The 26,197-nt window shown below is 41.5% G+C and overlaps 1 protein-coding gene across 2 annotated transcripts in view; it reads right to left on the bottom strand.

Moving 5' to 3' along the window:
* GSK3B (glycogen synthase kinase 3 beta) overlaps positions 1-26,197 on the bottom strand; it is a 152,169-nt gene that overhangs the window by 52,519 nt on the left and 73,453 nt on the right. For both annotated transcript variants that reach the window (XM_030471669.1, XM_030471670.1), the window contains exons 3-6: positions 17,908-17,991; positions 5,101-5,211; positions 2,042-2,172; positions 137-243 (exon numbers count right to left, since the gene is read on the bottom strand). In XM_030471669.1, the coding sequence (XP_030327529.1) occupies positions 137-243; positions 2,042-2,172; positions 5,101-5,211; positions 17,908-17,991 (433 nt within the window). The remainder of the gene's footprint in view (positions 1-136; positions 244-2,041; positions 2,173-5,100; positions 5,212-17,907; positions 17,992-26,197) is intronic.

The following is a 26,197-nucleotide window of genomic DNA, read 5'->3' as shown; positions in this document are numbered from 1 at the left end:
AGAAGTGGTAACTGACCATTTACAATAAAATTCTGCCTCTGAGGATTATATCCAAGATCTCTGGAAACCTTAACCCTTAACTACAGAATACAAACTCATGTAGTTGGTATAGATTTTAACACACGCACATACATACCTATACTGGAGGTATAATCGGTGGCTCCAAAGATCAACTCTGGTGCCCTGTAGTACCGAGAGCAGATGTATGAGACATTAGGTTCTCCACGAACCAGCTGTTTTGCACTGTAAAGAAAACAAAATAATAATCTTTAAGTATTTAATAGTTGTACAGTATTGCAGTGCAGACCCACATTAAGCTGCTTTGGCACTCTTCACCCACTCCAATTCCTAAATACTGAAGCACCATGTTCTTCCAAGCTGATGAAAGCTACAAACCCAAATGATTTACCATGAAATCAATCCAATCCACCAAGCAGCTACCTTACACTGGACTTAGCCAAGGAAATTGTGCCTACAGATCAGGTGATAAATAGGGTCAGATTTTTGGCTGGCAGTTGTCTTTTGCGAGGTACAAAGGTTTGTTTACAAAGAAAAGGAGGACAGAATACAGTTCAGTTAAACACAGTTCCCTTTTAAGGTTCAAAAACTCTGGATACTCACCAGAACTAAGAGTGGGGTTTGTTTTGTTTTGAACATTCCATCACAATATTCTAACTCTGCTGTTTAAGAGAGTGTGTTATGAGGAGACAAAGGAAAACAACTTTGCCATTGCAGTCACATGTTAATGTGCCACAATTAACATGAAGGCTTCATTTATACTGCAAGAGATCAGCCGCAAAGGATCTAACTTACAATATTGGCCCAATCACTAACTTTGGAGTAAATAAAGGAACACAAGAGCACACTACATTCAGAACATGAGTCTATGAACACATTATACTTCTTTCTTAATCAACACCATGTGTTAGACAGAAAGAGCTGGAAGACAAAACTGCCCTTTCAGAAATATGACATTCAACTAAGTAGCACCAAACCCAGCAGAGTGGCAAGCCAGCCAGATCATACGTCCAACCTTCCAGACACTCCTCTCAGCCTTCAGGGAAGAAAGACTCCCACCACCCATTTAGCCTGTGTTAGAAAGTCTCAGTTTTCCACTTTCTATATAGAAACTACAATTAACAAATTTCCACTGTTTCTGTGTTAACACAGAGGAGGTACCACCTTTTTATGCATTGTTACTTTTGAGTTTCAGTACGATTCCTATTTCATTCCAACACTGGTGAGGTAGAGCTGGGGAGGAGATTCCCAAGCCACGAGGCATGACAATGCCCTGCTTGAATAACCACCATCTGACATTCCCAGTCAGTATGGGCAAACTAGCATAGCAACAGCAGCTTCTGTGACCTCTCATATGTATGCCCTAACTATTTTAGTCTGCAAAGTTATATCACAATCTGAAGACAGACCCTTCCCAGAGAGAAATCTGTCTCCTGTCTCAATGTGGACTCCCCAAATTTCTCTATCAATTCTAAGACGGGGGTTGGACTCTAAAGTGATTGACTTGAACAGAAACTGGAAATAAATGTGACATTGGAAACTAGGATACAGTCCACCAAGAGCTTCAATTAGAACTGTTGCTTCTGATCTTGAGCCTTTTATGGTATTTGAAATATTAAGTCAACTGGTGTACATACAAGTAGACTAATAAAGTGTAACCTTAGCCTTTTTAGGTTACTATGCCAATGTGCCTGTCCTCTTTTCCCCAAACACATTTCACCCTAATATTTGGTTATATTTTTCCATGGTGCTGAATTTCACCTATGTGACAATGTATTTATTTTTCTAATACCTTCATAAATAAAAGGCTTGAACTTAAATTCCCCCCTTCTTGATATCCTTTTCTCTCCCTTCTCTCATATGAACTGATTTTGAGAGGAAAACAAGAGTATCAATAGTTTCTCTTCCAAAACTACAGATGAAGACGTCCTGGGGAACACAGAGGATTGCTTTGCAAAGTTGTACCCAGGTTCACTTTGAAGGAAGCTCTTTTTACCAGGTTTCAGGCCACAGATGTGCTTACCTTCCGAAGTCGCAGAGCTTTAGAACAGCTGTATCAGGGTCCAGCAAGAGGTTCTGTGGTTTTATATCCCGGTGGCAGATCCCAAAGGAGTGGATATAGGCTAAACTCCGGAACAGCTGATACATGTATAACTGGAACAAAGCAGCATCGTGTAAGGCATGCTTTCCCAGCCAAAACCAGGTGAAACAGTTATTTTAACATAAACTCTTATGAGAAACAAAAACCAAACCCAACAAAACCAAAACCCACACTAAAAGACGACCCTACTGAAAGCATGTTAGTGCTATGAAGATGATCAGGTATTTGCATACCTTGCTCACCCATCCTTTGCCACATACCCACGCAAGCGGTTCAAATTTGTTCCTTTGCCCTTTTTCCAAAATGAGCACAATTCAAAAAAGAGTAATTGTGCAGCTTTCCACAGTTATAAATAATGGTTGTCATAGAAAACATACAAGTGTTTCAGTTTGCTTTTTAAGTGTTTCAGTTTGCTTTATAAATCAGCTTCTTCACAGAAATGAAGGATTTCAGCTTATTAAAGAGGAACTAAAAAACCCCATTAAACCCAAACATACAACTAAAAAAACCCCAAACAACCACCACCCCAAACACCAAAGAAAACCCTTTTGTTGATGAAGTTATTAACAATATACTAAATGTTGCCCAAGGAGTATGGTAGTGTCTCAGCCTGGCTCGAGTGAATCTCCCTGTTTCTATTGGTGAAGAGACAGACTCATTTTAATTTCAAATCTCTGGGCAAAAAGAGAAGGCAGATAAAACCAACTGTACAGAATAATCTCATGGAAGGCACAGCAAACAAGTATGCTGAGGGAAAGTTTTCTCTTCCCCCTTTCTAAGGCTGACTAATCCCTTAGCAAGGATGAATACTGCAAGTGGAGATGTTACAAAGCCAAGATAGCATCACGTGGCAAGACCACAGGACAAGGGGAGGATGTCCAGCTGCTTGACCTACATGCATTTGGCTATGGAGAACACAGAGCTGCTGGATACAATTAGGGCCATATAAGCATATACCATCATAAAGGCATGGGAAGCTCTCTTTCAAGGTTGACAACAGGCTGCCTGGTTATTTGTTATCTTTGTTGTGTCCCCCACAAGGTTCCATTTAAAAATCAAGCTACACGCAGGACACTGTGCTGGAGATGCACCTCCACACTTCCCTTTTCTAAGCACATTCTCCACAGTTCACCTTTAACAGTCTGTAAAACCGGGTGCAATTGCTAGATATTGCTATCAGGTCATGTTTGCCACACTTCCACCACTATCTTTGTCTTTACACTTTTTCTCTCCCTTGTTTTTTGCTGTTTGGTGGGGAAAGGAGGAGCGGGAGGAGAATCATCTGAATTTTGGCTCTAGGTGTTTAGTTTTCATATTTGCTTCTAAAACCCACAATTTTGCATAAAGAAAAGCAAATAAACATGTTTTCTGACGTTACCTATGTATGTGCAAGTGTATTGCAAAATAATGCAAAAGATTGCTCTAACTTGAGGAGTGAAGTTGACACATGCGGGATTTAGAAGGTATGTTTTCCACCTCCCCACAGCAAAACCAACATCTCCAAGAATTTCTTCCAGTATGTTAGAAGTTACAAATAAAAATTAACAAGAAGATTACTAGAAAAGCTTCCCTGCATTTCTTTAACAGTTTCTTTGTTACCTGGGGAAAGCACCTCCCTGCCTGCCTAGGTACCAATCAAACGTGAACAAATAGGTATGATCTGCTCTTTGCGTAGCCAAGATGGCTCAGAAATTTCAAAAGCTTTAATGACATCAAGGTAACACGATCTTTTTAAATACAGAATTATGAGAAAGGCTTTTGCTTTGCCAGACAAATAGGAACAGCCTTCCAGGTTACTTGGAATGGGAAGACCAAGCATCCAGGAAGATTAAAGAGCCGAAGCAGAATTTTCTCTCAAAGAATAAGTAAGGACAGTTTTTCCCACATTCTCATAATGAAGAGCAATTAGGACAAGAGTGCTGACAGACGTTGTATGAGCAATTTATCAGAAGCTAAGCTAACAGATTTTGGGGTACATATAACCTGAAGACACGCTGTTCACCAACAGATCGAACAGTGTGACCCTGCAGTAGGAACTGGATGATATTCTGTGCTTTCTTAAAAGCAGGCTCCAGTGGAGGCTACTGCAGGGACAAGCCATTCACAATTTATGTGTACACAGGTGTGGCACAACACTTCGTTACTGGAATAATGACTATTTGTAGCTTTCACCTCTATAACTTTCATCTTCTTTCAATCACATTCATGTTTTTTTCTTAACCCCACCATCATGTTAATCATTAGACTTTTAAAGAGCAGTCTGGAGGAACCAATATGAATCAGGAATATTTGTTGCTTATTTCCATTTAATGTTACCTTGGTGCCATGTTAACAAGTTAATGCCATGTGAAAATGTGATCATTCGCTAGCATGTGGATTGTGGTCACCACGCTATATGAAATGGAACTACAAGACCTAAATAGGTCCCATTTTTACTGAGAAAAAGGAAGTTTTATTCATTAACTACTTTGTAAAAGACAACAAAAGATGCAGACAACTTAAATGAGGTTTTGAGGCTACAATGCACATACAAGCTCCAAGTGAGGACAAAACTATGACTTTCATGCCCACAACAGAAGCGCATGAACTCTTACTCATATGCCAGGAAAAGGGGAATACAACAGATAAGAGAACATTATTCTTCTTGACGTCCTCTTTCAGTTCCTGACCTTTGTACTACTGTATCTTCATTGCCTCAGGAAACTGAAGCTGCTCATCTGGCTGGTGTCAGTCTCTAACCTACTTCAAAACCCCAGAACTCTCCTCATACTCAGCCTCCCTCACCCAATCCAAGATTTAGAGCGTGCTTTAAGCTTCCATCCTTCCTTTGCCATAACAATCATTCTAATATCTTTTTTTACCCTTGCCTCACAATGTATATGCTCCTAAAAACTTCAGGAAACCATGTCAGAAAAGAGATACCCACAGAGTTTATTCTTGTAATATTCTTCTTCAACTGATGACATCTATCAGTTACCTACCTTGACATAAATCATAGGGAGTGTCTGTTTGGCCCGACTATAATGTCTGGCAACTCTGTATACTGTTTCAGGAACATAGTCCAGCACCAGGTTGAGGTACACCTCATCTTTCTGAAAGAAAACAGAGAAGGAAAAAAAAAAGAATCAGCAATAGATTTGAAGCATGAAGTACAATTAAAGCACTCAGAGAAACCAACAGGGATGAGAAAGCTATGGACATTTTAAGTACATGTCTTCAGTGGGAGCGTGAACTGCCACCAAACTGTTTTTCCTTCAGGCTTTGCACTTGTGCACTAATACTTAAATCAAACATATGTTTAAGGTCACATTAATTAATATGGTCTCCAACACGAGGCATTTTCTGATTATAAATGGGGACAAGGGTATAATTATTCTGCCCAGTCAATATTTTCATTTGGAGATATTTCAAGGTGACATCTGCATCATTATTTAAAGCAGTCCTTTAACTCGTCAGTCCCTTACCCAGCAAAATCCAACAAGTTGCAAATTTAAAGATACCAAACTCACCCCTCAACAACTACGCAAACGCATGAAGTTTAAAAACCCTGCATCTTTTAGAACTGTTACTTAGATCTTAGTGAATTCCTAACTATTAGGGATTAAAAATACATATTAACCATTTGTAGAGCATAAGTCAGTGCCAACACTTTTACCTATTCTGTTCATGCATATTTTGACGTCCCAGTTATCTCCAACTTAAACACATGAACTTAGCCATGGCAAAAAAGAAAAAGCCAAAGGCTTGAGTATCAATTTTGATACCAATGATCAGGTTAGACCATGTGAACGTAAGGCAGAGAAACAACAAAAGTAGCTTTATTAAAAGGTACTTTGTTACAGAATACATCAGCAAAGGAAAGAAAGAACAAAGAGGAATTAAATGACAAAGTACCATAATCACATTGCCTAACTGTGGAACTGGGAATTTTCAGCAGTAAAACAGGTCTTAAAAATACTTCTGGTATTTTAATGCAGTCTTCTGTGCAAATCTCATCAGGACTGTGAATACATTTATGCTGAGGGGTGGCGGGGGGGTGTGGGTATAATTAACTGCATCAACCTGAAATATTATTTTTGAAAGCTAAGTGAATTAACCAGAAGTAACCTCTCCTGCACTTGCTGTATGAACAGCTAGATCTTTCTGTAGAGGAAGACAATACATAGAGACTTTACATGGACGGAAACAGTACAGAACTCCTAGGTCTTCAACTGAAGTCCCTTGTTAGCAGATCCACTGCCTAGTATCTTAGTACCAAACCTCATTTAGCTATAGCAATTTAACAATATTACTGTGACTTTAACATGCCACTTCAAGCATGGAGTGTGGTGTGTTACTCTCATAGTGCTCTTGTTTTCCTTACCTATGTCTGTGCTGCCTCAGCAAAGAGCAGCAGTGTCCAGCGAGTAAAGACATGGTAACACACAGAAAAATACACGCCTTGAATAGACAATATGCAAAGAACTGATGGTTTCGTGTGTTGTTGAAGACTCAGAATTCAAGATCTCTGTTCACCATTATTTGTATTTTCGGGACATTTTAATAGCTCTTACCAATACTTCCTAATAGGCCAAATCCCCTTGCAAGTCCCTGCCTACATCACTCTTCCCTACAGAAACATGCTCTTTCTTAACATCATTGCTTAAATGACTGTGGTAACAGCACCAGTACTAAACAAATGACAACGACCCACTAAGTTACATCTGTTTTATGGTACTCCAGCAACATAGACAAGGAACAGCAGCCTCCAAAACCCTGCCTATGCTGCTGCCTCTCCCAGTGCCATCCCAGGAACTGGGTAACACATGAAGGAATCTGGGGACAAGGCTGAAGAGCAAACTTTTGGAAATGGCTAAGGAAGGACAACTACCAGCAGTGCAGATGGAATACTGGATGGCTCTGGAACTCTGCAGATGTGCAAATGTATGCTAAAATACAAGTATGTAGTTCTCTTGCACTTACCCTCCTGCAACAAGAGAAGTTCTTTTTTCCCCTGACTCTTTTAGCCAATAAAAATCCACCACCACCTCTTCTTAGGTCAGAGCTTTCAAGGTATTAATTATAAAATACAGAAAACCAATGTCCTGAAAAATCAAAGTTAACTTATGCCTGCTAAGGCAACCTATTCACAAAGAGAGAAGACAGTCTCAGGAATATGAATTCTGTTTGATCCACTGTAGATACAACCTGATGCATATGTTGAATGTTTGCCTCTTAGAGGATGGGAAACTTACTGGTAACAAGTCACTGCACAGAGTACTTTGTTACTGAGGTCAATTTCTTTCATGCAAAGGTTCATGTTCCATGTATGAAAAAGATTTACATTAAAGATTAGAGAGAAAAATGAGTAGAAGTGGAATTATAGTGGTTTCATTTTCCTTTCACAGTACAAGCAAAGGGAGACATGTAAAACAGTAGTACATCTGATCATTAAAACATCTCTACATTACTTCACAACAGTGAGTTTTGAGAATTACAGAACTCTATTTAGTTCATACCACCTTTGCTTTGCTTCTCTCTCCTCCATTTTTATTTTTATGTTCTGTTGGAAATGGGACTAGTTCAATGGCATGACATAACACAAGCACAAAAAACCTCAAGGCACCAGAATGGCAGAGATGGAGGTTTTGCACTCACCCACCAATGCTTGTGAGTTTTGATGCTACCCACAGTACTTGAACAAAGAACGTGGGTTTTGCATGGTATTGCTCCAGTGTAAACGTGTATCGCACATTATCATCTAGAACATGAAGGCACACAAATACCTCTCCCCCAGTCAACAAACACAAGTTTTGGTGTACCATTTGATGTACCCAGAACTTTAACACACAACTCTAAAGGCAGGGCTTATGGTGTGCGCTATACAAGTAGCTGCATATTCCAGTCCTACCACAAGTAACTGACACTTCAGAAGTGCTCTAAATGCCCACTTTCATGAATTAAAGATGATTCGAGTGTTCTGACCTACCTCCTCCTGATGTCACCTGGTGCAAATCTGATAAACACTCGGAATACAATTTTCAAGAGCCCTCATTCTTCTCTGTGAGCATGAACTGGATGAAAATAGCATCTGAGTTACCTGGATTCCCCTGAACAAGATTCAGGACAAGCTAGGAAGCAGTCGCGGCCTGACAAGCTCTGAGGATGATGTAAGCTGGTTTGCCTACCTCATGCATTCCTCCTAAACACATATTTTTCCAGTGACCCAGATGTACTGCAGTAGGAAACAGGGTTAGCTCCAAGAGCTTGCCAAATGAGGGCAACTGCTTGAGGATCAAGCAGGAGGATCAAGGTTTATCTTTCCCTTACAGGAAACCTCACCATGTATTCCTCACAACTTGTTCCCACACTGCTATTTCAAAACTACTGGGCTGGGAACAAATCAAGGTAACCTCGGTGTCAGAAGCACCTCTGAAACACCTCTACAGAGAAGAGAAAAGTCCAGAGGAGACTGCATCATATAAATAACAGAAAGCAAACACAAGATGTCATTAAGTAACTCGCTTCTCCTTACAGACTTTGGGATTGAATAGATCCCAAGGAAAGAGCTTTACTCAGCAGGTCACATGTTTATATGCATCCATGTTCTCATATGCTTGCTGCTAAGGTTACTATAGAATCATAGAGCAGCAGGTCGGAAGGGACCTCAAGGACCACCTGGCAAAGCTTGACCTAGACTATATGCCCCAACATGCTGTCCAGCCAAATCTTAAGACTGTCCAATACTGGGCAGTCCACCACTTCCCTGAGAAGATTACTCCAATGGTTGATTGTTCTCATTGTGAAAAGTTTTCCTCTAGTACCCAACCAGAACACCTGCAGGAGTATCTTGCACTCATTACCCTGGTGTTTCCATGTGACTCCTTGTAAAAAGGGAGTCTCTATCTTCTTTGCAGCCATCCTTTAAACACTGGAACATGGTGATAAGGTCCCCCCTGAGCTTTCTTTTCTCTGGACTGAACAAACCCAGTTCTCTCAGCCTTTCCTCATGTGGCAGGCTTCCCAGTCCCTGGAGGGTCTTTGTGGCCCTTCTCTGGACTCTCTCCAGCCTGTCCGCATCTTTTTTGTACAGTGGGGACCAAAACAATATTCCAAGTGTGGCCTAACAAGTGCACAGTAGGGTGGGATAATGGCTTCTTTATCTCTGCTGGTGATGCCCTTCTTGATGTAACCCAGCATGCTGTTGGCTTTCTTTGCCACAGCAGCATGCTGTTCACTCCTACTGAGTTGTCCACCAGGACCCCCAAGTCCCTTTCCACAGAGCTACTCCCCAACTTGGGCAGAGCCAGCCTGTGCTGCACTCTTGGATTGTGCTTACCCAGGTTACAACCATGTACTTTTTAAAACAGGGCCAGATCCTGAAATACAGGATCAATGTATTTCAGTAGGATTTTTACTTCAGCAATGTGGCTCCAGTGTCTGCAACTGTCTCAAATGTTAGAAGCTGCTTTTTGTCACTTGGCAGATAAATCCTCAGCTGATAAACACTGCTCCAAAAGAAGCGACAGCAAAATAACCACTCCCTTGGCACTGAACTGCTCTGTGCCTCTCAAGAACCAATAATTCAGGCACCACTTCACTTTGGTTGGAAACACTGTGTGTAAGAAAATACTAATACAGACTATGCCATAATAAGAAGCATGAGAAAGTCTAAGACGTAAGAACCAAAACATTCTAGGAACTTCATTTTTTTCTTTGTATCAGAAATTGGAGATGAAACAGGCTGCAAGTAAACTACTCTTGAACATCACACATTACATGTCTGAAGACTGAGCGAAACTGAAAACATTATCCTACTGACACAGGAAAGGTTGCACAGAGGTCTTTAATTCCACTTCCAAAACTCTTCTCTCCTTCAATCCCCACAAGTAATCTGTTTCAAGCACCATCCATTTGAGCTTAACTGTGCCCAATATAAAGCAACAGATACTGAATTCAAAGATTCACTCTTCTGGATTGTTCCTTGCAGGCAGAGTGCAAATATTCCTTCTTTATGACCCCCTCCTGCCTCAACAAACCCCAAATTAATCCTGAGTAGGTTCTACCGGCTTTCATTACTTTTATTCATAGATCTCACATGCTACATTTGTAACTTGTATGTATAAAATTCCAATCAACATTAGTCAGGCACAGTCTAACTACACCCCTATTTACCGCTAACACAATGCTAGACCCCAGGGAGGTCATACATGCAAACACTAGATTGAGGGCAAAAGGAAAAAACAACAACAAAAAAACCCTATAAAACCCCAAGGCGTAATCTGAAGACTATGTCAGCATCTAGTAGAATGTTAGAAGTTCTCCTGAACTCCTCCTACCTGGAATCTAAGGAAAATTTCTCTGAGCATCAAGTAATGGGATAAAAAGGTTAAGAAGCTATTCTGGGCACTCCTTCTTCTAGGGTGACTAAATTTACTGGTCAGCATTTGGGCAAAGTGATGAGCATGCTCATCCAGTTTTCATCTCCTGGCAGCTCAGTAACAGTGTGGTTGCGGTTCTGATGTGGTTTGCAGATGGTTTTTCACTTTTATACTTTTTTGTTTGGTTTAATCCCAGGTCATAATTTGAGTTAGTTTTCCGATGGAGTCTGTGTGATCTGCTGTGCCAGTGCAACTGAGAGGAGATGAACAATACAGAGGTTTCTTTAACTCTGCAGTTCACAGAATCCCAGAGTGGTTTGAGCTGGAAAGGACCTTGAAGCTCGTGTTGTTCCAACCCCCCTGCCATAGGCAGGGACACCTTCCACTAGAGCAGGTTGCTCCAAGCCCCTGGGTCCAACCTGGCCTTGGAGAAACAAATGTGGGACTGCACTCTGAACAAACTCACTTTACTTGCCTATTCACGCTGAAAGCACACAGATAAGCAATAAACCTAAAATTAAGGAACAAGTCTCCAGAGTGCACTTCTCATTGAAATTATCTCAAGGCATCAGTATTGGGGCTATATGAGGTAAATAAGCCAGTCAGGTTACTCAAGGGGACTCAAGTGTTTTCTTTATCATATGACAGCAGCCCACCAATGATGTTTCAGAGGTAGGTGCTACACACAGAGCTGTTACTCACAGGATGGCAGCTACACAAGGGTTCTGCCAAGAAGCGCTAAAGGGTTTAACTTGGGAGTTGGAAAGCAAGAAAACGGATTGTAGTATTTCACGTGGATTACGCCTTCTTTCAGAGTGCATTATTTAAACACCAGTGTCAGCATGAGGTAAGATATGCCCTTCACCCTGGCTTAGCCATCTAGATTCAGACAACATACAAGGTTCAGAGTCACTCAGTTTTGGCCTTAAGAATAAAACCTCCCATTATTCCACTTTTTCTTAAAGCTACAACCAGCATGTGTTTCACACAAGCTCATCAAGTGCTTTAAGACACCCATCCTCCTTCTCTTCTCTTGAAAGCTGACACAGTACGTCAAAGATACTAAGGCTTTGGACCTGCTTTCAAAGACAAAGTGAGAATTTGCAGCCTTCCTACTCAAACTACTGAGCAGCCATGATACACTGAAAAATCTGAAAATTCAAAAAATTTTGTAGCTGACCTTATTTGTACCCAGGAATGGTGACATCCACTGACCACAAGTGCCTGTTTTTACTCACCGTTTACAACCACACCTATTTCAAAACAGAGATGTGGCTGCCACCAAAGTAAAGGAACCATAAGCCTAGAAGTAGAGCAGATAACTCCAGGGGCATAAAAGCAGTTGAAGACTCAACTTCAGTGTTTGGAAAGATACCAATACTTTCTATTAGTACTACAAAAGTTGAGCAAAATATCTCCTTTCCTATTCTCTGACTCTTCATGACCAAGTTTGAGAACTGTCCCAAGACATAACTTTGTTCCTATACCTACTTGTCAAAGCTTACAAACTGTTCTCTAATGCTGGCTGCTTCTCAACATAACACAGTCTGACGTAGGTAGGAACTGCCAGCTGGGTCAGCTATGATGGTAGTATAAGGGCAGAAGTCAAGCTTCCCAATGTAATTCAGATTTAAGAACCTTCCCAGGTCTTGTTCCAAGACAGTTGGTTTGCATTGTCTACCTCTGATCACTGGAAAGCCTTGGTTCTTAGGTGATGCACTAAGCCTTTCCCCTTCATTAAGAAAAAGACGACAGACATTTCCTGTCACAGTTTTCCCCCTCTGAAGAGAGTATAGTAGAGAAAAAGAGAGTTTACGAATCCTTGCTGATTCTTTTTTATTTTATGCCCTTCATAAAATAACTGGCAATAACTCTGTTGGAAGATGGAAATTAACGGGTAAAGTTGGGATCATGGGGCTGTCCTTCATACCTCACCATCAAAACAAAAAGCAGAGCCTCTGGAGATCCACTATTTTCTTACTTTCCAGACGCAGTGGAAATTTCTGAATCATGATATATCCACGACAGCAAACCAGGCAAGACAATGCACAACAATGGTTCAAACTGTATGGTTGCCTCAGGACGAGCAACACAAGCTGCTTTCCTAATGGCCACTCAACACAGGAAGATGAGAGCAGTGGCTAGAGATGCTACTGGAACGACCTAAGAGTGACTAAGCAGATGTACTGGACAACTCACTGGTCTAGAGCAAAACCATGGAGCTCCCCATTTCCACTGCACACATCTACCACATTGAGGATCTAGCTACTGCTGCTTACTCTGCTCTTGCAAAGCCCCACCACGAGCAGACAAAGCTGCTATTTCTATTAACACAATCTACTGAAAAACCAGAGACTGCTCATAACTACAACTAAGGAAATTCCCAGCATGTTGCAAGCCCTAAGAGCAGTAACTGATAATCATTATCTAATGACTACTGCCCTTCCTGAAACGAGCCTGGCCGGCCTCAGGCAAGGACTACAGAGATACCAACATCACAAAACTCCTCATAATTGGCATTAATTGCTCCTTTGTCGACAGCACAGCAGATCTGCCCAGGACTGAATGGAGCATAGTGACTAAATTCATCTCTAGTGCTGGCCCTTCAGCACATTACTAGAGTGGTGCAAACCATTCACGCAGGCTCTGGCAATTCAAAACTGGGCTCAAGGCTCTGCGGATTGAACTTGTTCTGCTTCTTCATTTCTTTCAATGAAGAAACCAAATCATCCAACTGCAAATACCCCATTTTAAGAGGGAACACAATAAATGGTCCTTGTGCGAGGACCTGTTTGAACACTCCTGCAAGAAAGGGTAGCGATATATCTCTTCCTAACAGGGATACGAACCTGGAGAAACATCAACTATTCAGCAAAGCCCAACCTGCAAATCAACTAGTTGCTCTCTTTTTAAATCCTACTCATTCTATGATTCTTGTAAATGTCTTCATTGCAGTTTAATACACTACTGTTAAAATGCATGCAAGACAGTGCACAGCAGCTTCTACATGCAGCTCTGCATTTATCTCCTGCGGGTTTATTTTAAACCTCAGTCTAAGTCTATTGGAGTAAATTTCCATCCTGAGTCTGCATGGACTTTTGGCTGCATGCCCTTACAGCTAAGGCTAAATAAGACTAGAAATCAATTAGAGCATGCAGAAGGGCCAGCTCAGCCTCCAAAAGAGTCAGCATATTGCCTATCTGTGATCTCTCTGTGTTTCCATATATGCTTCCTTTGAGTTCCCTGAATACCAAGCTACCTTAAAGGGGGGAGGGAGAGGGGAGGATGAGTTACATAACCAGAGATGCAATTACTCCATAAAAACTACACTTACTTTACTTTTTTATGATCTGATGTAGGAACAAATCTCTCCGGTGACTTCTTTTCCTCTTTTGGGCATGGATATGGATTGATCAGACTATCAGACACTCAAAAGCATCCACAAAAGAAAACCTGACAGCTATGAAATATCACAAAGAAAGAGCTAAACCAGAAATAGAGGTGGAAGAAAAATGGGAAATAGGTTCTCATTTCAGGTTTTGCACAGCTGAATAATTTTACTCAGCAGCCACTGATTTAAGAACTTAGGTCATGCTATAAAACATCAGGGAATACTTTCAACAAATGAACTAGAGGAATTACTGGGTATGTCCATGCCTACCCTCCCTTGGAGCATGACTTAACAAGGTCCTCAGCAGAATCAGGTTAAAAAAGACAGGCAGCAAGACCATTTCCCCCTGCTTCAGTAACTCAACATTTACATAAATATACCACGCTAAAAATTAAGGAAATTAAGGAAAAGTAGCAAAAATCAAACCAGAAATGCATGCCTTCCTAATACGGCCTGATCTCCCTCCTAGTGGCAAGCTGACAGGCAAAGCAGGCATCTTATTCAAGACAGAATACCAAAACTATCAAACACAGCAGAGCTGGCTAGCCCTGTAATCTTGCTTGTTTTCTCTAAGGATTACCAGGGAAACCACAAATCACTGAAATACAGCATGGAAAAGACTTGTGACTACTCCCACCAAGAGAATCTTCCATATGCAACTCAGCCCATTATTTGGTTGTCCTTCTTTACCCTTTCGTTCATTCCACCAGTTATAATTACATGTTCTGGACTACTGAGAAGCACATTACAGCTACACAAGTCAGTGCCCTGCCATCAAGATATCTCACACAGCCTCAGAAAAAACCTCATTAAGGAAGAGTCTTTTGAAAGAACTGTTATCCAACAGGTAGGTCTGACAAATGTCTGTAAACTTAGAACAAGGAAAGAACCAGGGAGCAACTAGTTTATAGAAGCAACCCGAATGCCATGCCTGCCAACTGTCATATATTAATATACATTACATGCTCTCTTTGAGCTCTCTTCAAGTAGAAATCATTAGCCAAACATGACTGATATGTAGTCAGTACTCTGAATAATGTTTTTATATATACACACACACATAAAGGCGTAAGTATGTATAACACCCACCTCATACAGGGCATACCTACATAAAGGCAATGCAAATTCAAAGATGCTCATATAAGAGGGAGTTATCCAATCACAGAAAACAAAGGAGCAGAAATCAGTCAAAGCTGTGTTTGGTACAAGAAATCCATGCTACTAAGGCTGGATTGCTTTTGATAAAAGCAGGAAGGAAGTTTAAGTGAATAGGAGACATAAAAAGGAGAGTTCATTGTAGGGAAAAAGAAAAGGAGGAGCTCAAATGCTTCAACCAGTTCCACAGATAGCCCCCAGGAAAAGCTAACAGGGAGCTCCAAATCTCTACAAACTAGCTACAACTGATGCAGCTAAGGAATAGTCTTACTAGCAAGTGTTATTTTGAATTCTTTTTCTATCTGATGCTATTTTATGTTGTGTCAAGTTTCCTAATCATGAATTAAACTCACTGTTTTGCTAGAATAAAGCTAGTTTTAAGGTTGCCCAGTGCCTAAAAAAATGCCTAGCAATTAAAATGAAGTGGCTGTTAGGCACATGGCATTCAAAGAGTGCCAGTCTGACTGGATTTGGAGAAATCCTTGGAAGTACCTCCAAAATCAAGACAGACTTAAGCTTCTCAGGTATTGGCCAAGAAAGATCCAAAGAAAAGTCTTTGGGCTTAGAGATGCTGGTGTCAAGCACCAGGGAATAAGGGGGAAGCCCAAGGAACAGTCTAGCTGGAACAGGTGGAGTGATCGCAGCAGCATGAAAACCATTATGCAACAGAATGCTTGATCTATACTGGTATCAAAATTAAGTTCATTGGTGAACTATTTCACTAAAAGGATCAGAAGTATAACAGTTATGTATTGAAATCTTCTCACTAATGCTAGACTTGAGTTAATTAGCAGAAATAGAGACTAAATGGCAGTGGACTGTTAAGTTCTTCATGAAGACGGGCAACAACTGCAAGCCCCACTCATCACTATGCTACCGCATAGTTATTTGGATTTTTACACTACTCTTCCCATTGGACTTAGCTTCAGTTTATATAAAGCTCTGGGTACCTAGCATCTAAATCTACAATTGCTTCCTACATGTCCTTCCTGGTTACCTTACACTTTTCTCCCTTTTTGTCCACTGCCCTAAGAGCCAGCTTCATTATGAGGGTAATATGAAGAGAAAGATGTTATTGCTTCCCAAACTGACAAAAACATGAGAAGAAACATTATTCTTCCTTCCCAGATGAGCTTCAGAATACCAACTTGCTCCTCTCTAGAGCTTTTCTCAGCCAAATCCATACACAGTTACATTCACATGCTGCAACCTATGTGAATCACAGAATCAACTCAGTTGGAAAAGACCTTTAAGATCATCAAGTCCAATTGCTACCCCAGGCCTGCCAAGTCCGCCACTAACCCACGTCACTGAGGGCCTCAAATTGGAAAATTTGGAAATTCTCGTGGGCCTCAAATTGGAAAATCTGGAAATTCTCGTGGAAAGCCTCATGGAAATTCTTGCAAGCCTATTATGTATCATTTTGTATTGAACTGCAAAGAGACCTTGCAACCTGAACTCCAATATTACAGCGCTGATGTGTGCACCTTTGCCCTAGGGACTGTTTCACATTTGTCCTATTTTGCAACAGGGCAGCAGTGGAAATCTCAAAGGCACAGAGCAGAGGCATGATGAGAGAAGAGGCGGAAGTAATGTGAAAGAAAACTTCCTACTGAAGCATTAACATTTGCTGCTCATGGATAGGGACTGCAGTTTTAAAAACAAAGCAAGTGTTGCCAAGAATCAGCCACGTGGACCTGAAACAGCAAAGTAGAAAATCCAGTCTCAAGCTCAACATCAAGTTAAAGATTCCCAAAAGAGGTTTACTCAAGTTACTGTTACACAAAGGATCCCGATTCAGTGTCTTGAGAAGTTTTAACACTTCCACTGTCTGCAGGAGGTTTCTGAAAGCCACTAGATAAGGCAGTGGTCTTCTGCTTGTTTCATTAAATTCTACTTCACCACAGCCAAATTACAGGCTGAACCCAAACCCTTCTTGATGCTATTTCCCTTCTTGTACTCATGCTGCTCGAAGAATTTCTGGTTATATGCTAAATGAGCACAATATAGTTCAAAAAACCTCCACTTTACCAACAAAACTGCAAGGGCCGTATCACATTGTGAATGCTTGCTATCACCAGGCAAGGGCTGAGCCAAACAAAGAAATCATAAAAACAGTAAATCACATTTCTCCTCGGTTCCTGCAAGGTGGCTTTGCAAGCTTCCCACAGGCACAGGCAAAGGGCAGGGCGAGGTCCCCCCGTGCAGCTCTCAGAGAGGTTAACAACAGAGCTCTTCTGATTATCCCTCATGTCCTGCACAAGACTGCAGCAACCTGCCACCAACAACTTGTCCACCTTCAAAGACCATGAAGTGGGTGGGTTGCTGCTCCCATTCTGCTGGTGGCCTTTTAGTAGCTATTAGCCTTTTAGTAGCTATTAGCTCTTGTATACAGCCCTTTACAGCACTGTGCACACGTTTACCAGCATCTGAAGAGAATGGAGGATGCAACCTGCTTTAAAAAATGAGAAATTATAAAATTTATAGAAATTATTATAGAATTTATATAAATGGTTATAACTACCTATAAAAATACCAGAGGAAGTTCAGAAGGTCATTTAGCCCATCCTAGAAAACACATCTGCACATGTGGAAAGGTAGTGCTAGAACGTGCAAATGAAGCATGGCTGTGCTCCAGTAACTTAAAAAGGAGGCCGTGTGTATGCGAATCTGTTGTGTTGTACTAATAACACTACTCCTCATCGACCACACACTTCCATACTGAAAAAGATGTGCTCCAACACGATCTGCTGGGCACCACTGCAGCATTTTCTCCATGTTATCATGTTTACTATCTTCACACTGCTGTCTCTAGAAATACAAACAGCTCAGTTATACCCCAGATGGTTGCCAGGAGGCATTGCCTTGTTCTTCATTCTTACCTTCTCTCCACTAGAGTAGAAGAAATAACGCAATCGGACAATGTTACAATGATCCAACTTTCTCATAATCTGGAGCTCTCTGTTCTGAAACAAGAGAAAAACAATCAATTAAACTCTTTTCTCACAAAGTTAGAGTACTGTAATGAACACACCTTAATATACAGCTACAGGAGCTGACAAACCAAAGAACAACTGAAGTTGTAAAATATGTCAGCCAGAATGGTTGGAAGCCTATCCCCCTGGAATACGGTAAAAATTGAGTAGGCAACTCAGTTCCCACTTTTGTTCAACCAAGGTTTAACCAGGTTCAGGCAGGCAGAATAAAAGTGTTATTTTCTCATTTTATATCAAACCTGAAAAAGCTGTTAAAATAAAATCAGTTTGTTATATGCATGATAAACTGGGGACTTTACTGCAATATCCATTGTAACACAGCCCTGAACAAATGAAGGATCTACAGCCCAGCAAATAAAAATGAGTGAAATGTTGAATTGCAGGTGTGAATAAAAACAAGCAAGTAAAATTAGCACAGTTCTGTTTGTTACACTTCATTCCACAGCTGTTGCTACAATACTCCTTTCTCCTATGGTCACATTTACACTTCACTGTTTTTCCTTCCTCAATTACTATATGACCTGCAGCTTCAAAAATAGAAGGTATTCCTATTTTTACTTGGATCACGGGGTTGGTAATCGCGCATCCTAATCACCTAGACTAACACACTGGTCCTAGTAGCATCATGAACTCTGGCCAACTTCAGGAATATTTGGGAAGAAAATTCTTCACCCACCACACATTTTCATACTCAAATGCACAAAGCTAACGCCTACTTTAGGCAGTGCTGCTGTCAAAATAAGGATTTCGTATTCTAGGTATCAGAGGGTCACACACTTGCCTATCTATGATTAAAGCTTAAGGAACTCCACAAGAACCACTCAGAGCTTCTAATGTGAACATGGCTACAAATGCCACTTTTAATTCCTCTAAGCCATGTAGCCTTAAACAAACAAAAGAAGAGAGGTGTTAGATAGGATGCAGTATCATTAATCCTACCATCCCCACCACCCGCTGACTGAAAAATACTTCAGTATATTAGCCAGCTCTTTACAAACATGAGTGACATCTCACACAGATATCAGTTGGCAATTATCCAGCTAGTAGTAAGGAGAAAGCAAGTCCTTCCCTGAGCCTGCCCAGCTTCTGAACAGATTACAGCCTAAATCTGTTAGGTACACATCAAGATAGGCTTATTCTATCCCAAGGACAAAGAAATAAGAGAAAGCAGGGGGGAAACCTTTGAGACTTTCATATATCTCCTGAAATCCTATGGAGTGAATTGGTGAAAGAGGAATACAGGCTTCATGACATAACCGTGTCAACATACCTCCCATCTCACAGAGAAAAGCATTCTCCTGGTAGGAACAGGAGCTCAAACATTCTCCACTTACTCATTCTTTATTAAATACCACCAAAAAGAAGTAAATTTTCAGAGTCATGGCTGAGGTGCCTGTGACACATGGCACAGTTCAGATTTCAGACCAACAGAAAGACCTTGTCCTCTTGCCTTGCCTGAACCACACACCACTGCTGGTGTCTCCCTGGACCTTAAACCTGGGGCAGATTTCAACTAACAAGCCAAAATAAGGATGGCTCTAGGTCCCATCAGTCAATGAAACACCAATTATGACAGGAGAGTAATTTCTCCAGATGGCTTTTACTACATCATTTAACAGTGTTACTACAAGACTGAACCTTTCACTGCATGTTCCAGCACCTCAATCAAATTCCACTAGCAATCCACAGCTCAAAGTAGGCAAGAAGTTTCTTCCTCCCTTTTTCCACTAGCTGTGAGATGGAAATTATACCTTTTCTCTCATGGAATTACTGGACAAAACATGAATACACTAAGCATTAATGTGCAAATATTATTTTGGCACTATCTCTACTAGCTCCTTAAAATACTCATATATACCCTAAGTCAGGTTATCACTTCATGTTCTTTAGATAGTATGTATATGCTGATTGGATACACTCAGCAGAAGTTGTTCTAACACTAGGCTGAAGTTATATTTATACTCTGGTATCTCATCCCAGCACAAGCACAGTCTGTGCCCACTTTGATGCCTTCCACTCTGATCCATCTCCTTCGGCTCTCATCCTGACCATCTGCTGCAGCTGCACAAACACTGCTTCAAGAGGTGCTAATATCAGGAATAACTCATAAACCAGTTACACAGTAACCTACATCTCGCATCCAGTGACTAGACAGAAGGAAACAAATTTAAACCGTCATCTTATTCAATTAGTCACCTCAGCCATCTTAAAACCAAGCTGACTTCTAATCACAGCTCCCTGGTGGAGTTCAAACTGGAAATACTCGAACAGTTGCAAACACTCGAATTGCATGTGGCGGGGGAACAGACTGATGCTTTGAAGAATTCATCTTTCCCTCAGATGAGTACATCAAGTAGTGTCGCTTTAGCATGTATTCCCCCGTATACATCTTAAATAACAGCCTTTTCATATTATACTGTGGGATATTAATTGCCAGTGCACAAATGCAAAAGGAGGGCAGGAAATGCCGGATTATAAGCAGGGAACCTTTAGCGAAGCGAACAGTGACAGATGTCTTGCTCTGAGTACAAGAGAGAAAATGCATGTCTAAATATAATGCAAACTAAAACAATTCCAAAACATGCTGATGAGAAAGGCTGACACTGCATGGTCAAAATACAGGGTGGATGAAGACATAAAGCTCGTGCTTATCCTTATCACTTTTGTCTTCCAAGAGACATGGCTGTAAAGTCAAAGACTCAAAAGGAAAGTAACTCTTCTTTTCTGTTCTCCCACCTATTCGTATTGAGCGAAGGGTTTAGTTGTCTTACTGTATGAGAGTACCAGGCCTTGTAAGCACTGAAGAAGCAATATCCTTCAGCACCAGCCTCGCTGCAAGAGAGAACCCAGCAGACTTCTATTCACACCAAACCACAGAGCTCCTGCAGCACGTGTTCCTTTGAGAAGCCGCAACCCAACGGGACTATGAACAGATTACTCAGCAAATTTCTCTTGCAGTTTGATTTCTTTATCTAAAATACATTTCTTTATCCAGGAGGCAAGGGGCTGCTGACACACAATTCCAGAAGACTGCTTTACAACTGGTGAATGACCCTTTCACTAACTACTGAAGCAAAACCAGAGTGACAAAACCCTCCCTGTTCACCACTTCTGATGACAACCTTCCTAGCCCAGACTGCCTGTATCTGTTCATTATATTGAAGAAATTTGGTTGTTCATCAAGGTTAAAGACTGCCAAGACCAAATCAGATTTATAACTTCAAAGCATAGCCAATAAAGCTCATGCATGAAGACTCATGCCTTCTCTCCAAAGTTACAACCCCAATTCCTCGTAACTGTGCTAATGCTGCAGTTGATATAAAACCACTAAAGAAAGATCATTTCTGCCTCACTACCCTAATCTGCTATTACAGAGGAGGATAGCCATCACACACGCACACACCCTTCCCTCCCCACCCAGAGATTTCTAGAGCTACGCCAGTCTGCATATTCATCACCTCTAACCTGGATCATTTTTGACTTTCCCCCTTCCTTTCTTTCTCCCCTGCCCTTTTTACAACAGGGGATAAAATGACTGGATCATCACAGATGATGCTTTATGGACTTGTAACTTCCAGAACAGGACCAGAACAACAAACGAAGGTGGAAGGTTTTGTACAGCTCAGCATGATGTTATCAATATATACCCAATGAAGTGTAGAAATACCACTTGGATCCAGTTCAGAAGAGAATTCCTCAGAGTTTCCTTAGCTAAAGGGCACGCTGGGCTTTGCCTTTTTCTTGTTTTTTCTTTTCTTCTGAAAGGCCTGTTTAAAGTCTCAACAAGTTTCTTTGAGGATTATGTTCAAAGCAGATGAAATGGGAAAAATCAGAAATTTGTATTTTTGCCTTGTGCCACACCAAGGACATAGGTGAGACTCCAAAGGTCTTGTCCTTTAAAGAGAGAATAGCTTTTTAACAGAAAGGCAAGATAAGCTACCAATCTATCTCAAGAAGCAACTTCAGCATCAGTCTTCTTGCTTAAATCAAGTAAGGCCAGCAGCTAAATTTTGTTCTCATTTTTTGCACTTTTGGAATTAATTTTTATTCTTCTTGGACTAATACGTTCAAATGCTGAAGCTTTAGTGTCTTGTGTTCTTCTATCAGGTTGGCAAAACAGAGAATGGAAGGTAATTGTCACATGGACTCTGGTATTACAGATGGCTGGAAGCAGCACACGTACATCCCAGTTTCTCAGTATACACAATCCTCCTCCTCTTGCACGTCATGTTTACAGCTTCATCCTTTCTCCTGCTTCCATCATAATCTTCTCCATTCTACCACACTTCTTACTCTTCGGTAAAGGTTTTCCCACCGTGAAGAGCCAAGCAGGGAGCCATGGGCAAAACTGGGGAAGAAACTAGTTTCAGCAGGAGGCCTGAAAGCAGTGATGGAGCAGCAGAGCTTGTGTTTTTTCTTCTCCTCCTGCTTCCTTTCACTTGAACAGCCTGAAGGACCATTCACCTCTACCCTCCTTCTCCAGCTGCCCTGCTGAGCCTGCCCAGAGTAAAGGCTCAGGCTGAGATGGTGAGAGATTTAAAGCATTTTCGTACAGCAGGAGGAAGCCTTTCTATCCTGACCATCTCCCACCACTAGAAAAAGGCTGGACCCCAAGCACAGGGCAGCAGGCACATGTTGACAAAGGTCTTTCAATGTGATCCTAGCCAGCTATGCTCAATGCTGTGCAGAGACATCTGCTTGCCCAACATTTGAGCCATACCTCCTAGACTCAGCTTTGTAAACTGTACAGAGACAAAACACTCCAGACCACAGAGGAAGAGATCATACTCACCACCAGCTGCCTCTGGTACTGAAATAGCACCTGACAGGTTACCGAGGGGTAGCGAGATCACCGTGATCAGCGTATTTTCACTAATATCTTTACTAAAGCTCCACTCCTAGTATATGTCTGGTTTATCCTAAAGCTTAGTGAGACAGACTGTAAAATAAAAGCTCTACCTTGTCTTCTCTAAAAATTCCTGAAGCTGCCTGACCTATTCCTCCATAGGTGGATTTCCAACATCATCAGTTGAAGGCTACTTTTAACACTGTCTTGCTGTCAGCAAAAGTATTACAGAAATTATTCTATGGCTCACAGAACCAACTGCCTTTCACAGATACAGGACAATCGAAGCATTTTACAGAATAAAGGCTAACTCCTACATTCTTCTGTGTTTGCCCCAACATATCACTGAAATAAACAGTGCTTGGAGGAAAAAGAAGTGCAAAAGGGGCTTAACTACAGAAGTCTGGGCTGGGAATCTGCCCATTCCAGTCATGAATAGCTAGCCACCTATGACAAGTCCATGTTGTAGGCAAGCAATTTCAAGCAGAGATAAGTGTCAACAGGGATCACAGTCTTCCTCATTTACATCTGAGGTGTGGATAAAGACAAAGCCCCGGTCTCCCTCCCCTGTCAGTCATGGCATATTTCCAACACCAGCAGATCTAAGTTGCGAAGATCTCCATTTTTAACATACCTGTTAGTCTCAAACTCATACAATCAGGTCCTTTAATGCAGTAAGAGAGGACAATACCAACAAACGAATGCTACTTACTAAATATCTGTAGCTATGACATACCAAGAGCTGTAATGCCACAACAATCACCGCTCAGTTAGTGCTGGTCCATTGACGATTGTTAAATACTTGCAGGCCAGCAGGCCTAACACACAGGTCAGAGGTCCAGAAGGACCACGTCCCGCTTCAACCTCTACCAATGTGTAACACATGCATGTGCATAGAAGTAGCTTTGAGGGTTTGCATTTGTAAAAGTACTTTGACTTCTCTCATCCAAAAAGTCCTAGAGACACAGATACGATACTAATGAATATAGTGTTAACATTCAGGGCTTCCCTAAGGGAAAATAAAGAAATCTGTGATAGCCATCAGCAGTTAACAGTATGAACATAAAATTGCTGATTTAAATACTCTCACCCCCCAGCCTTTCCTTGCACCTCTTCCTGCCTGCCACTCACAGGAATCTCAACCCTTATACAAAGGAAAACCCAAATACTGAGTGCCAACACAACATGAGAATAATACGCCAGCAGGGTGAGCAGAAGCAGCTGATGGGGGTGGGTCCAAGATACAGAATACCTGTATATGCATTTCATTGCAAACTGGTGAACCGTAGCTGTGGCACGCTCTGGTTTACTCCTTAACTAAAAGCAGTGCAAAAGCTCCAAACCCCAGCTTCATTTTGCTACTAAGTTCCACGACATTGCCAAACTCTCCACTATTCACCCTCATGTAAAAATCTGATAGTTTAAGACCCTGAAGCAACAACTGATGGCGACACACAGCAGGGTTGCACTGCAAAGTGTTTCTGAAACACTGGCCTGCGAACACTCAGAAAGAGTCAGGCACAAAATGCGTGCATCAGCTGTATTCCAGCCAAAATTTATTACTGAGCACAGCGACCTTCAGTCCCGGCACGGGTACAGATCAGGGCAAAAAGCGTCAGCTACGACTGCGGCAGCAGGCAGGACCTGCCTGAAGAGGTCACTGGGCAGAGCAAGCTGGGCTGGAGCTGGGGCCAGGCCAGGGCAAGCCAAAGGCACAGGGTTCAGGCAAGTGTAGGTGGGCCCATCAGCACGGTCCCTGCCTGCAAACCCGTGATTTATTACAGGTCAACTGAAATTAAATAGCAAACAGGGGCAGCAAGAGGAAAAATGTGCTTGAAACTAAAGCTCTAGAATAAGGAGTGGAGCAGAAAGTCATGCAGCCACCACAAATGGGGGCTGGACTCCATTAACCCCTGGAGAAGTAGGCAGATTTGAACCTCAACCATGCAGTAACGAGTGAGCTGACAGAAAGACATACCGGATGAAAATCTTGAGATAAAAGCACACATCTTGTTCCTACCCTGTTAATTCTTTTTATTGTATTACTGCCTCCAATAAACTCGAGCATTCACTACACCCCTTCACACAAAGGGACCGTGCACTTTGAACTTCCTAACCCTTCCCCGAGGCAGTCAGCAATGGCAAGTGCCATCTTATGTCATCTGCAGCCTGCTCTTGCCAATGCAGGACACAGTGCCTAAGCAGAAAACTTAAGCTTCATACAGCTATTATACATAGTTTCCTATAACTGGAGGAAGAAATGGCTTGTTTGTGTTAAGAGAACATACAACAAGCCTCAATCTCTTGGGAGGACAGAAGAATTCTAACTCTTCTTTCATTTCTTCCACATATCTCAGCAGTTAATCAAAAGGTGGAAGCCAAATCCTTCATTAGGTTGCCACTGCCTCTGAATGGAAGCGGAATTTGAGAGCCTCTCAGAGACATAATACCATCTTCTAAATTCCTGCCAGCTCAGGAAGCTCGAGACTAAACTTGGCACACAAATGGATTTCCAGCATCATGCCAGTTCTACACCACAACCTGAAATTTGCTTCATAATTCTCACGTGGTTGTTTCAAATATCATGATGTGATGAACAGCTCAGTTCTACAGCATCTTCTGTGCTCTGCAGCGGCGAGTCCAGATGCAGCAGGAATTACAGTGCAACCAACATAAAAGCTAGAAAAACAGAACTAGGTCTGAAATGCAAAGATAGTTCAAGTCCATTATAACACTGAAATAAAGCGCAGGAAGGAGAATAACTGAAAGGCAAAGTATTTTCTAAAAGGCAGCCCTATGCCTTCATGGATAATAGCCATTCTTTTCCAGTGGTAGCACAGAGGACCTCTGTTGAGAAACTCTTAACAGCAAAAATCATTTTCCTTTCAAACAAACAGCAGACTTCATGTTTTGATTTTTAACTCTTTACCTAGGAAGAAGAAAGCAAGTATAGGAATGCCTGCAACATCAGTCCTTAGGGAGTCTGCAACATCCATGGAAACTTACACCTGCAATCACAACCAGAACAGGTTGCAATTAATCTGTTAATCAAATAAGTTCCAATCTCCCACAGGCATAAGACATTTGCTGGGCTGCTAATCACTATGTTATTAAACATTAATGAAATGCTTTATTACTCTTGGCCTTCATTTCTTACATATGATGCAGCAGATGTTTCATGCAGACAAATTCCAAAGGACTTGCAAAACAAAAATAATTCATCCTCACCCTCCAAGAAAATAATTACTTATTTAGGCAACAGGTAAGTGCTGTCTCCAATGTTTAATGTTCCTTTGTCTCAGGACTGTTGCTACATGACATGACAATGTC

The sequence above is a fragment of the Strigops habroptila genome, chromosome 2 (genome assembly GCF_004027225.2).
Source record: "Strigops habroptila isolate Jane chromosome 2, bStrHab1.2.pri, whole genome shotgun sequence".
In the NCBI taxonomy this organism is placed as follows: Eukaryota; Metazoa; Chordata; class Aves; order Psittaciformes; family Psittacidae; genus Strigops; species Strigops habroptila.
This window is presented reverse-complemented; position numbering and strand designations above follow the sequence as displayed.